We start from the raw sequence: 13,638 nt of genomic DNA, 5'->3' as shown, positions 1-13,638 counted from the left end.
CACCTAGTGAGCTCTATTTCACAGCCACTTTTCCTACAGCAAGGGCCAGATCCTGCCACTGGGCTGCAATGAGCTTTGCAGGGACTCAGCTACACAAACAACTGCTGTTTCAGGTGCCTTCAGTCCCTGCAAGCACAGGGGGATCCCAGCAGGACTTCCACCTGTCCTGGGGAACAAGATAAACCAAAAACAGGAGTAATCTCCATGCAAACTGCCCTGCCACTGGGAAGTTCGGGAGGGTCACTGCAAGTGGCCAGTGCAGCTTGAGAAAAGATGTTGCCATGTGGAAAAGAAAGGTTTTGCTTTTTCCCTTTGAAAGCCATGCCTGGAGAGCAAATATGAATGACAGTGATCACCAATAAAGGTACCCCCTGATACCTCCTCCTTCTGCAGAGCTGCAAGAATCAGTGAGTATAACCCAGACAAAACTTCCTACCTGGACTCTGGGACAACTGAAAGTTGGGAAAAATGTATGACTCCCTCTTATTCTCTGCCAGCTGGGTAGTGGAAGAGCCACTTTAGCAGGGTCTCAGCTGTGGTCTCTGCTGTCAGCCCCTCCTGGGAAGGCTGCTGTGGTGCTGCACAGAGCCCAGAGCCCAGCCCTGCTGTGGGTCTGTGAGGATGAGCTATCACAGGGCTCCTCTGCAGCCTGGGCTGTGCCACACCAGATGCAGCTGAATGGGTCCTTTCTGGCTCAAAATAAAGACCATCTTTGAAAGTGGGGGCTGTTACAGGACAACAAGTTAACAGGAAACTTTCTCCAGATATGCTGGCCCCCTCCTGCCAAGTGACAACTGTCAGAAGTCAGTTTTGCTTGTGGCTCTGGGGAAGATGGGGTGATGAGGGCACTCAGCAACAGCTCTAACCTGGCCAGCGCTGGTATATGCTGCCTGCAGATGCTTTCACCATGCTGATGTGGTGGGCTGGGGCTGAAAGCAGCTTGTACATGGGCATGGCAGAGCACAGATTCTTGCCTGGTGTGGTCTGCATGTGGGCAGGGAAAGTTAAGCTTGCCAGAACCTTCCTACCTGCTTGTAGCTGTGTGAGCCTGCAGGTGAGGACATGAACGTGTGAGTGCTCTGCTGCACTGTGGGACCTTCCCAGCTGCCAGGTGCTCAGTATTTTTAGGTCGCTAGCAGTCTCCAAGGGGGTGGAGAGCACCCATGCAATGCCAGCCAAGGGTCCTGAACCTGCTCTGTCCCAGAAAAGGTGATTTCTGGGCATTCCCACCTCCACCCTCCTCTGAGAAAATCTCTGAGTCAGCCCTGCCTGCCCCATGCTGAGCTGCGAGTGACACTATTACAGCCTAAATATTTTGCTCCCACCTATTAATTCTTTGAATTTTCCCCCCTTCTTTTTTAATCACTGACTTTGCACCCGGGAGGGGAAGGGAGAGAAATGCAGCAATAAAAGCTACCAGGCGTGAAGTTGTAACCCAGCTTGCTCAGGGTGACCTCCCTGCCCAGACTGCCTTGCAAAGAGGGGGAGTGCAGGCAAAGCGGCAGAGGCACAGGGGGATGCAAATAGGCACAAAGAGGCACTCCTGCTGCAAAGTGACATTGCCACCGTGCCGGCGGGGACACTGCTGTGGCAGGCAGTGGCGCTAATTGCCTTCCTACCCAGCTTGCTCCATCCCTCTCCTTGCCCATCACAGACAGGATATATGCATTAGCTCACACTTTCAGGCTATTTCAGGCTGCTCCAAGGTAGGAACTTCCAGAGACAGCATGTAAGATTCCCTCTCTGATGAAAAAATGTCTCTTTGCCCTGGGAGACGAGCCTGAGCCCACCCTGACAGACACTTCCAATATGGACGAGGGAGGTCCGTCCAGGGGACAATGCCATCCTTGCACTAACAAACCCAACACTAAGTATCTGGCAATGCCCACAAACTTTTCAATCCTGTCCCCAAAACCCCATCATTTAACCACATCAGAGCAGGCACAGGTGTCTGCGTGGGATTTGTTTGTTTTTTTTTTTTTGCCCCAGCTCCTAAAATCCTGTGGTGGTGGGAGCACTTCTGCTTGCACTTCCAGAGAAGGACTCTTCCAGCCTTTGCAAGTGCTCACGAACATGGCCCTAATGCTTCCAACGCAGAAGAGGAAGGAGAGAACTCATCCACATTATTAGCTTTAAATATCTCATGACCTTTTACTGCAAATCTCAAGATCTGAGGTGCAGCCCGCCTCACGGTTCGTTAACATTTCATGTTGTCAGCACGGCCAGTGGGTTCAATTAGACTTCAGGACGGCATCTGCAAATTGCTGGCAACCCACAGTAGGAAATCCTCCCTCGGTCTGGCCACCAGCTCTGACTCTGCACAAGAAATACCTTCTTGAGCCCTGCCACATTCCGGGGATGTGCATCGAGCTGGCAAGCGCTCAGCGCACGTGATCTCCCTCCAAAAACTGCGAAAAGAGGGGATGCAGCTCCAGAAAATGCCACGGGAAGGGAGCAAATTGGGTGGAAGACCTGCCCATGGCTCCCCAGAGATGCTCAGGATGGTGTCTGGCCACCCGCCTGCGTGTAGGGGAGAGCGTGCACATGTGCTCGCAGGGAGATCGCATGTGTGAGTGCCGCAATCGCTGCTGTTGTGAGTTAACTGAAGGAGCCTGTAAAACCAGAAACAGGCTATTAGCAATCCATTAGGAAAGGGTATCCAGTTCCAGCCTAGGTAAGCCATTAGAGGAACATCTGAGAGCATTAGGAGAGCTCGCTTGGGGCCAGGATGGGGCTATAAAACAGAAGAGGAAACCACGCTAATCTGGCTTGAATTACAAACTTAAAAGCGGGAGAAAAATAAAGGATACCCTAAACATTTAATGTTTTATATTTAGGAGACAGAAGGGGAGATTTTGCCAAAGGAGAGAATAAAAAACCTGTTTAGGCTACAAATATCCATCTCTCTTTTGGCAGCAGAGAAACCACCAGCCCCTCTTCCAGAAAGGGAGGAGTGTGATTTTAAAGTTGCTTGAGTTTCAGAGTGAGCTCAGTGCTGATGGGGTGAAGGAGAGTCTTTGGCCCCACGATGTGACATGATGTGACACAGCTGCATCCCCAACAGCTACAAAATACTTGTGCCCAGGTTCAAGGGAGCTGCTGCGAGGTGGCACAATCCAGCACATGCTTCACTGCATGCCCATGTGAAAACTCATCATCATGATTCCTCCATGATAATAATTCCCAGAGCACGTCACCGTAATTCCCAGAGCAAACTGCAACATGAGAGCCGCTAAGTGGAAAGGTGCTGCTGAGCAGGGGAAAGGACTGCAAATGGCACACTGGGGTTCAAACCAAATTTGCAAAGCACTGGGCAGGTGACAAGGCTGTTCTCCCCACCGCTGAGTCAGCCCCAGAGTGGGGTGTGGGTGCTTGGGCCAGGCATCAAAGGACTTTCTCTCAAGCAGGGGAAACTGCATTTCTGGCCAGCTCACACCATGGCAATCTCAATAAGATCCACTGCTCCCGCCACGGATGGCTTCATCTTCTGGTGCCAAGCCCTGGCATTATTAAAATCCTGAAAGGAAGAGCCTGGAAGAAAGCAGACGCTGATTGAATCAGGCCCTATGGTATTCGACAGCTCGACATCCATCTGATCCTATTAGTGCTCATTGGGTCCTGCCTGCTGAGGTGCTGTGCATAAATCAGACCCTGCAAAGATAACAGGAGGTGGAGAGGTGAAAGAGGAGCTGCTTCTTCTGCCAAGAAACACCACGTGTGAGCAGGGTCTGCATGGATATTCTGTCTTTGGGCAGCCTCAGATGCTCCTTTGTGAGTTTTCTCCTGCAGGGATACTGGGCTTCCCACAGGGCTGCCAAGCACATGCTTAAACCCCACAGCTGGCACAGAGGTGGGTTGCCATGAGGAGGCAGGGACAGGGCTCAGCCTGTGGACCCTGGGCAGACAGGGACGTGCCAGAACATGAGGTTACCCAACTCCTCCTGACTGCTGGCAGGAACTTCTCCTCTCCCTGCTGAGCTCCAAGCTGCCCCCATTGTCAGCATGCAGGTTGTGTGTGCGTAAAAAGCAAGGACTTCTCCATGCCAGCTGCCAGCGGGGACAGCAAGAGCCAAGATGGGGGGCAGCTTGTGGCAAGAGACCTGCACCTCCACGAGAATTAAGACATCCCTGTGCAAGCGTGGCACGTGTGACTACCTCATCCTTCCTCAGGGCACTCGTCCCTTTGAGCTGAGACCCAACACCACCACTGCAGGACAAGAGGGACAGATGAGCTAGACTTGGACCTATCAAACCGAGTCCTTCCCTTTTCTGTCTTGATTTGGGGGAACGGGGACACCCTCCAAAATAACAATAAGTCAAACAAAGAGTGCAGGGAGGCTTGGGCATGCTCCCAGACTGATAACATTGGTGGGGTTAATTTTAGGTACAAACACCTGCATTTGCAGGGTGCTCAGCTGGGCTAAGCAGGTTGAATGTACCAGTGGGGTCTGGGGTCAGAGCAGCTCCAGCTGCTGCAGCACTGCCTTTCTCTGGTGTTTGGGAAACGATTGAATTAGGCTTTGCAAATAATTCATCTGATGAATAGTGGCAGTTTTCCTCAAATCATCCACAAATCAGATTTTTCATTAACCAGCCAGCAGGGTAGGGAGTCGGAAAACAAGGCTGGCACCTCACTCACTGAATGCTTGCACTTGCTCACTGAGCAAATTATTCCCCAAACACTCTTCTCCATCAGTCAGTGATGAGGAACATATCTTTTGCAAGGAGATACTGATTAAAAGCTGTACCCAGGACTGCTGCACCTTCCCGAAATGCTGGGAAATTAAACCCTTCCCAGCCATCCTGGTACCCATCAGAAGAGCTGGTACCTTGAGGCACCTCAGGGTATTTTTACATAGAAGAAGTTAAGTTTTTACTGTCCAAAACCTGCCTTTACCAACTAGGATGGCCCTGCCACCAGTATCACCAACACCTCAGTGTACTTCCCCCTTCCTGCCTGAGGGCACTGATGGAGAGGCCACAGCATTCCCTCGGGGCTGTGCCAGAGGGGACTGGCATGTCTTGACTCTGCAGTTATGGTACCCCACATTCAGTGATGGAGGGACCAGCCACTCTGAGGATGCTGAGGTAGGAGGTAGCACAGTGGCTACCCCACCATTTTTGGGTGGAAACCAGGGTATTTGGTTGGATCAGGCTGTGGCAGGGTAAAGCCATCAGCTTTTTCCACAACAGTTCCACACCTTGGGGAAAAAACACTGTTGTGTTTGACAGTTCCCACAAAATCTTCCTCTTTTTACACAGCTTCTACAGTTTGAGCATTCCTTCCCCAGATGAAAAAATAATACCTACAGAAAACTAATACCCAAACTCCACCTATGCTTTCTAACGCCTCTGGATGCTCCACAGATGCTCTCCCACTACTAGGAAAGAAGCAAAGGGCAAAGAGGCAAGCAGGAAAACCCTTTTATTTTCAGAGCCATCAGCAAACAGGAAAACCCTCTTATTTTCAGAACCATCAGCAAATACCGCAATTTGAAGCACAACCTGTGGTGCTGCCTCATCAAAAAGCCCAATCAAAAGGAAAAAGTCACCAAGACACCTTGCAGAGCCATGAGCAAAGCCTCCCATCCACTCTTCCAACATTTCTCTCCCCAGGAAGTGCTGGCTGGAAGAAAATCCCACTTGGCTCTTTGGTGTAGGTGCCCAGGGACCCAGTGCTGCCTCTTATTTCACTTTTGGTTTTTTTTTAGCAAAATCCTTTATCAAGCAAAGCACCTAACTGGCTTTCAACTGGCCCATCTTGGGCACAGAAGGGATGCTGGATGAGCTACGCCAGAGCAGCAGCACCTCCTCTCCAGGCACAGAATGCTTTCCTACCCAACTTGAGCATAAAAGCAGCACACAGAGGTTGAAAAGAAAAGAAAAGAAAAGAAAAGAAAAGAAAAGAAAAGAAAAGAAAAGAAAAGAAAAGAAAAGAAAAGAAAAGAAAAGAAAAGAAAAGAAAAGAAAAGAAAAGAAAAGAAAAGAAAAGAAAAGAAAAGAAAAGAAAAGAAAAGAAAAACCCGTTTGTTATCTTCCTGCAGTAACAAATGAAATCTGTCCTCCAGGCTACCAAGGATTTCACTGACTTTTTTTTTTTAAAGAAACAAGAAATAAAAGTAAGAAATACGATAACATCTCAGCAATTGCTCGGTGACTGTGCTCTGAGTTATGGTGAGCGGTATTTTATCTCCAGTTCAAAATCTAAATGTGGCAGAGGCACATTTAAATGTGGTGACATTTATACTTTAAATGCCTTTTACATCTCGTTGGCAAGTTTTATACAGAACATATGTATGGAAAGTAGATAGGGGCCATGGATGAAAATGCGGAGCAGGGAGAGGCTGCAGAGCCATTTGTAGGCAGAGTGTGAGCTACAAAAAAGGTGGAGAGGAAGGGAAAAGCAATGAGAAATAGAAGGAGAGGAACAGGGTCCAGGTTGCCTGAGCAGTAAATATACATATTTTTTGTCCCTGAACACTTTTTATAATGCAGTTTGTTCCCAGTCAGCAGCTCGCCCCTCTCCCTCACATCCCAGGCAGTGCAGCGTCACTCACATGTTGCCACTGGTCCAGGATGAGAGGCCGATACCGCAGGAAGAACTTCAGTGGGAAAGACTCAGGGTCAGGCCACGATGAGGGGTTTTGCCATGACACCTCCAGTCTTCGAGGGTTATTTGGCACAGGTTTGGCCACCACACTCTCCGGAGGGTCTGGCTTTACTGTAAGAGAAGAAAAGAGGGGGATTGGCAAAGCTTTGCACGTGGCATTCTTCCTTTATACCCCTTGGCAAAGCTGTCCGGGCTTTGCACCTTGTGCTTTCCAAGAGGAGCAGCCAACATGCATCCTTTCCCCAAACTAATTAGATGCAAATCACCTTTTGCTGTCCAGGTCAGTAGTATGGCTGTCCTGGCTCAAAATACCACCATTAAGGAGGTGACAGCACTGGAGACACATGGAAACAACTGGGCCAGGGCAGAGAGCGTCCCTCCTACACAGGGCTAATTGGATCAGGATGAGGAGCCCACCAAGCCAAAATCTTGCACTTCCCTCACAACTGCTGGTTTCTGTGAGTCTGACAGGCATTCAAGCCCACTTGCCTCACAATAATGTGGCAGAGTTTGGCCCCTGGGCTCAGGGCTGGAGTTTTGAGGATTCAAAGCATTTGCACATCAGATTTACTGAAGGGGAAGGATCGCCCTGGTCACCTTCCAACCCAGCTCTCTCTCATTGCCCTCCTCTGCTTTTGGGATATTGGGATATTTTCTTGCTACCTTCCATGTATTTCAGGTGAATATTAATTGGCTGTGAGCTATGCAACATGCTTTGATGTTGCAGCTACTTCCAGAGTGCCGGAAGCTCATCACAGACAGGCTGTGATGAATGTCACTGCCTGTTGCAGAGCAGTCCTTGCTCCTTGCCAAGGGTTTGATCAAATCCTGACAGCTCAAACTCCCAATTGCAACAGCAAAGCTAAAAAAATTCGTGTACGCCCATGCTTATCCTTTAATCATGGTCAGGAAGGAGCTGGACACATGGAGCTAGGCACACAGCTGTGCCAGAGGTGGATGAGGGCTCTCTGTGCACTCCAAAAATAGCAACGCACATGAGTCTTCCTGTCCTGGGAAGGCACTTAACCTCCTTCCAAGTCCACACACAAGCAAGTGGATCCCTCCTGACCTGAAAATTTCTGGATTGAACAATGGTCCCCAGGCTCTGACTGCCTTGAGCAGAAGTCAGCATCAAACTCCCCTCCCCAGGATGGGGGAGGGATGGTGGGGCTGTGGGCTTCTGGCTGGCAGAGCTTCTGCCCTGCAGTCAGAGGTCTCCTCCACACTGACTCCAGGGTCCACCTGCTGTGGGTGGGAAGTGATGCCCTCACAGGGGCTTTGCTTACGCAGAGAGAGGAAGGAGGTGGTGGTGAGTGAGCTCCTCCCTCATCACCTGAGCCCACCTACTGCCCTGCCCAATGTGTGAAAGGCATCTTTCCCACCCTCAAATGGGATCAGGTGCTGATGCGTGGCCAGTCTGGGGCAAATGCAGTCACATGTGAGCTGCTTGCTGCCATACCTGCTCCGGAATGATGGTGGCATTGCAGCAACTGTCCCTGCACTGCCACGCCTGCTCCTCTCAGGAGAAACTAGCCTGTGATGTTTTAAGAACACACTTTCTTGTCTGCAGGTGAGGCAGAGAGGGTGCTGAAGTGAAGCCACAGCCCAGCTACCTTAGTGGGACCTGCTTCCCCTGAGACATGGCTTACCACTACCTCTGTCACCCCAGCCTCCTCTTGCTCAGCACTCTGGCACACACCCTGCTGTGTATCCTTTATCACCATCATCTTCACCACCAGCCTGGCTTTCACCACCTTCCCTCTGTCACAGTAGGTGCCAGCAGGGCTGGACAGCTTCCTCCTTCCCAATGTAATTTCAGGCTCAGAGGATGCTCCCAGAGACTCTGGCAATGGCTGGTCAGCTGGTGAGCCTGACCACAGTGCCTAGTGCCACCTCCCAGCTCCCACAGACTCCTCTCTGGGGCAGGGTGCAATTTTCTATTTACAGCTTTATCCTCGGCAGCAGGAACGCTTCGCTGGGGCTGTGCTGTGCTGAGCTACTCCAGATGGCTCTGCAATTCCTCTGCTCACTCCGAATCCCAGGGCTGGGGCTGGACATCAGCTTCCATCGACAGGGACTTGGAGTCCAAACACATACGGAAAAGTATAAATCCAGCGTTGGCTCAGCCGGATGGGTTTGCAAAACAAAAGTCTGTTTGGCTGAACGAATGCAGATGACTGTGAACTGCAGCTCTGCAGCGAGGAAGTGGGAAGGAAAGTGCTGGGCTAGGGATGGATGCAATGGATACTCCCTGGGGTAATGCAGGGGGCCTGGCCCTGGTTTTTAGTATGCCAGCCTGAAGGCATGATTAAATTCAGTTGGGCATGGCAAATGTGCTGGGGCAGCAAGGAGAAATACTGCTGTGACTGTTAAAGGAAGTCAGAAAAAAAAGTGCCCTGAGGCTGAGGTGGGAGTCACCTGCCCATTTTGCACGGATGTGACCCCTAGCTCGTCTCCTGTGGGTTGGACACTTTTGTTGCACAGAGGAAGGCTGCCCTGGCTTCAAGTTCATGTTCCCGGCTGCTATGAGCCTTCAAACAGCGCTGCAGGTTAACAGGAAAACCAAAAGTCCTGGTACCTCCTCATGCGTCCCTCCATCATGTCCTGCCCAGGCTAGAGAGCACAGCAGGGCCAACCCCTCCAAAACCACAAAGCCAAAACTGTTCCTGCCATGTGCTTCCAAGGCAGCAGGGACACAACTGTCGGGAGAGGGGACCATACGTCTGGCAGCCAGTCCAGAGAGAACAAACCTATGTCTCTTAGGACAGACCTTATCCTGTTGTGCTCATCACGGGAAACACCTGGACTGGTCCCACAGGGGCCAGCTGAGGAGTGAGGGGAGACAGGCTGTGTCCAGCTTTCTGATTTCTATATGACCTTGAAGGAGTCCTTTATACCCCGCAGACAGGGACGAGTGCACCTCCTTCCCCAGCCTTTGTCTGCCTCCATTCAGCCTGCACATGGTGAGGCAGGGGCTGTCTGGCTGTACATCAGCCAGCATAATAGAGCCCTGTCCTCACTGAGGGCCTGCAGGCAGTAACGTAATAAAAGCAGTAATAGTAATAATAATAATGGATGATGGGCATTAGGCTGAGTACTGGTTAAGCGGCTATAAAACCAGATGTAATATTATCCTGCAGAGCTAAGGGAGCATCATCAGACATTCCTGGGAAGGGGACTTGGCCAGGAGGCTACTCACAGCTCTTCCCGCTTGGTTTTTGGCTGCTGTGTCTATGAGAGGGCTTGAAGTGCATGAAGAGCATCAGGGAGCAGCTTCTCCTTAAGGCGCTGCACGCCTAACTGCGAGTCTTCAGCTATCCATCGCCCCTGGCTGTTGTCAGACATGTCTCAAAATGAATCTAGTGGTTCAGAAAGGCAGCTGAGACCCTGTGGCATGGAGCAGCCCGTCGCCCATCCCGTCTCTCCAACAAGCACTAAAATGGATCCCTTGCGGCCATTAAATATCCCCTGGCATTTTCCATGAGCAGAGGGATATTAAACTCCATGTCTTAGCCAAATGTCAGTCTAGGTAATTTAATTCTGCCTTCCTAAGTAGTATGAATTGAACTGACCTTCTGCTTAGGCAACTGTATACCTGTGTTCAAAGACTCTGAATTTCATATAGACATGGGCATCATGCAGCTTCTCTGAGATGCTCTGCATCTTCATCACCCCAGAGCTGGAGATGGAAGGATCAGATGACCTTCTCAAGGTCACACAAGGCATGGGCAGCACATTTGATGAAGGTATCCACACCTGCAAGGCCCCATCCAAGGCTGCTCTCCTCATTTTAATGCTGTTCATCTTCTCAAATTTTTCCCCAGGATCATGTGAGGAGAAAGGTGCTGAGGCAAGACGCTGATGTTGCTGCATGGTGGTGCTGTCCTGGCTTTCCTGGGGAATGCAAAAAACTGCTCTTGGGCTGAAACACAAGTGAGGAAGGTGTCGTTGTATCCTAGTCGGCCAAAAATGTCCCCACACTGTTCCAGCCATTATGAAGAAGGTGGCAGCTCCTTACACACCACCCCACTCCTCCCTGGCATCTTCCTCTGCCTCCAGGTCCTCTTCCCTGCGGTCCCTTTTCCTCTTCTCAGACGCTGGAGCCTGGTGTCTGTAGGGCTCTGCAGGACCTCCTCATACTCACCTTTATTAATATCAATACTTTTGCAGAAGATGTAATTATGAAAACAATTTGCAGGAGCAAGATGAGGAAGAAGGCAGTCCGGATCTCCTACCAATAGGAGACGGGGGCCAGAGGGCCGGAAAAGCTTTTCCAGTCATCATTAAAAATGACAATGCAGAGTGACCCTTTGCAGCTGGCTGCTAATAACCAGCACGGCATGACCGCCAGCAAGGCATGGACTCAGGACAGCAAAAGAAAGTACCAGTCATTTTCCACTCAATTAGAGACCATCTTCCAAGCAGCTGGGGGAGGGATTTTCTTCTGGTGACTTCAGGGATGGAAAAAGGAGTGAAGAAGCAAAACCAAAGGAGGACACTCCTTCCAAGGGGTTTTTTGTGCTTGGTGGTCTGACCCAGCAGAGGGTCTTCTCCCAGCTCAGATGGTGCTGGGACAGAGAGCTGCCTGCCCTGCACTGCTGTCTCCTTGGCTTTGGGTTGCTCTGTTCCCAGCAAGGGATGAGACTGGGGCTACGTGTCTGCACTTTAACCTCCAAGCAGAAGGTAAGATGTTTTTCTCTAGGCTAAGGGGAAAACACAAAGCAGGTTCTGACAATCAGAGCCCAGGGATTTCTGGAGAAGCATCACACAGGTCCTGGCTGACACTGTCTCTTCATTTTAGCAGGATGTGTGCAGATGTTGCAGTGTTCCCACTCAGCATTTTCTCCATGAGCCAAAGCAGTGACTTTGCCCTGAGCCATAGGTTTTCCACCCTCCATCTAGCAAAGGGAAACCCAGAAAAATCTCCCAGATGAGAGCTTATCGGGCCAGCTGAGTTCCCCAGACAACCTACTGGATGCTAGATCCACAGCTCCAGCACTCCCCACGCTGGGACACAGTCCTGGATTGCAGCTGCAGAGAAGAAAGCTGGAAGAGACGCTGAAGCTTCAGCAAGGACTGTGTGCAACCTGGGGCAAAACTGCCTAGCAAAATGCAGCAATGCAGTGCACTTGTTTTAACACCAGGATGGCATGAGGAGAAGTTCCACTCGGGGTGGGTGGCTGTTGTTCAACAGCAGTAGATGCTATTATGATCTGCTAAGCCTGTGACTGCCTGCTTCAGCACTCTGTCACCACCCTGTCTGTGCTGCTGGTGCACGGCACCCGTACCAAATCCTGAGGAGGAGAATTTCACAGTCATGCAGAATAGGAAGATTTTAAGGCCACTGGATACTGAAGTGGTTATGAGAGTGGGCTGGTGCAGGATATGGCCTCTCCTATTGGCATCAGCCCATCACCCCTTCCCCAAATGCCATCCTGGAGCCAGGTGATGCCAGCTGGTGTGACCCCCTCAGTGCACTGCTGGGACATGTCCAGGCACCCTGCACCCTTCCAGGCACTTGTGCAAGAGTCAGCAATAGTACACTCGTGCTAAGGGCTGGCCCGGGGCAGCGCTGGCCTCCGCTCACCACTCCTCCGACCTGGGCCGAGTTCAAACTGCTGGGCTGGTTCCAGCTTTGTGCTGGTGTTGGGATGCTCGAGGCTTGCAGCTGGGTGTGCTTCCCCAGGGGAACTGCCCTTGTGTCCTGGATGGAGGAGCAGATGTTTGGGAAGCTAGGCAGGGCATGGGTGGGATACAGATGTTACAAGAGGGTGCCCTGAACTCCTGCAGGAGGGAATGCAAGGAACTTGGAACATGTTGCTTAATTGCTGTCCTGGGTCATGCAGGCTGGAGGTTACTTTCATTTTTAAGGAGTGTATCTTCCACCAACACAACAATTTCCATTTAAAGGCACCCAAGTGACTGAAATTCCACCTCTTCCCTTCTAAGCTCTCTCCCTTGTTATCAGCATTCCCAATATACTGATGAACACAAGCTTCAGGTATGGATCATGGCTGCAGACACGTAGCAGGACAGTCCCCACTCCAAAGTTATTTCCCTGCTCTGTTCAGAGCTGGTGCCTTGTTTGATATTTTCCAGGATTTGGGGTACAAAGGGAAAATCCGGTATAGCAGAGGAGCTCCTCTTCTTGCTTGCCAGCACTTCCAGCTTCTCCCTGCTGTGATGCCTAGCACATCAAAGGCAAAGACCAACCACTGGCTGCACTTTAATTATTCACTTATTTGTTTTTCAGGTTCAGTAATTGACACATGCAAGCAGAAAATTGTTTTCCAGTGTATTCCTGAACTCCATTCTCTCCTATTTTTCCTGTTCTTTGAGGATGTCACAGCACTAGCTGTAATCCAGCTTTGGATAGTGGAAAAAGCTCCCTGCTTTGCTGTGTTTGGCACTGGATTGCTCAGTCCATGCCCACCCTTTGCAGTCAGGGGAGTATTTCGGCCCTGGGTTTGGACATGTTTGGGAAGCATCCCTGTGGCACAGCCCAAGACATGGACACCCCAGCCCACAGGGCCTGCTGCTCCCTGTCCCTGCACCCCAGCCCACAGCATCTGCTGTCCCGGTGGGGCAGTGAACAGGTACAAAAAAAAGGATAGAGATTTTAGGAGAATATTAGATTAGGGCTGGGGGGACCTGACTATAGGAGAGCTTTATCCTGACTAAGGATGGAGACAAGAGAATGGAACATTTTAATTTATCCAATCCTAATTCCCATGACTCTGCTTCCAGCACAAATGCCAAACCTCTCCTTTAGGGACAGTCTGAGGGGTAAGAAGGGGAACACCAATTGGACCTCACAATTTTTACAGCTCTCTGCCCTAATATGCGTCAGTTTTTCCCCAGCATCCCAAACAGGGAAGAACTCAGTAACCATGGGCTGATCTGGACCACTGGGAGTGGGATCACACATGACACCAGGGCACTGATGTGGCCAGTGTGGAGGCTGTCTGTGGGCATCCTGCCTGGCTCCTCCAGGATGCTCAGGTGCCAGCAGGGCTCTGAGAATGGGA

General features: G+C 50.7%; 1 protein-coding gene across 4 annotated transcripts in view; it reads right to left on the bottom strand.

The window, feature by feature from the left end:
- The window catches only part of CNTFR (ciliary neurotrophic factor receptor), a gene marked incomplete at its 3' end in the record, with an annotated part of 197,725 nt that overhangs the window by 7,241 nt on the left and 176,846 nt on the right, over positions 1-13,638 (bottom strand). For all 4 annotated transcript variants that reach the window (XM_084224802.1, XM_084224801.1, XM_084224799.1 and 1 more), the window contains one exon: positions 6,558-6,721. In XM_084224802.1, coding sequence (XP_084080928.1) covers positions 6,558-6,721 — 164 coding nt within the window. The remainder of the gene's footprint in view (positions 1-6,557; positions 6,722-13,638) is intronic.

Source organism: Fringilla coelebs (assembly GCF_963513975.1).
Source record: "Fringilla coelebs genome assembly, chromosome: Z".
Classification (NCBI taxonomy): Eukaryota; Metazoa; Chordata; class Aves; order Passeriformes; family Fringillidae; genus Fringilla; species Fringilla coelebs.
The sequence above is the reverse complement of the archived record's forward strand: the minus strand, read 5'-3'. Positions and strand labels throughout refer to the sequence as shown.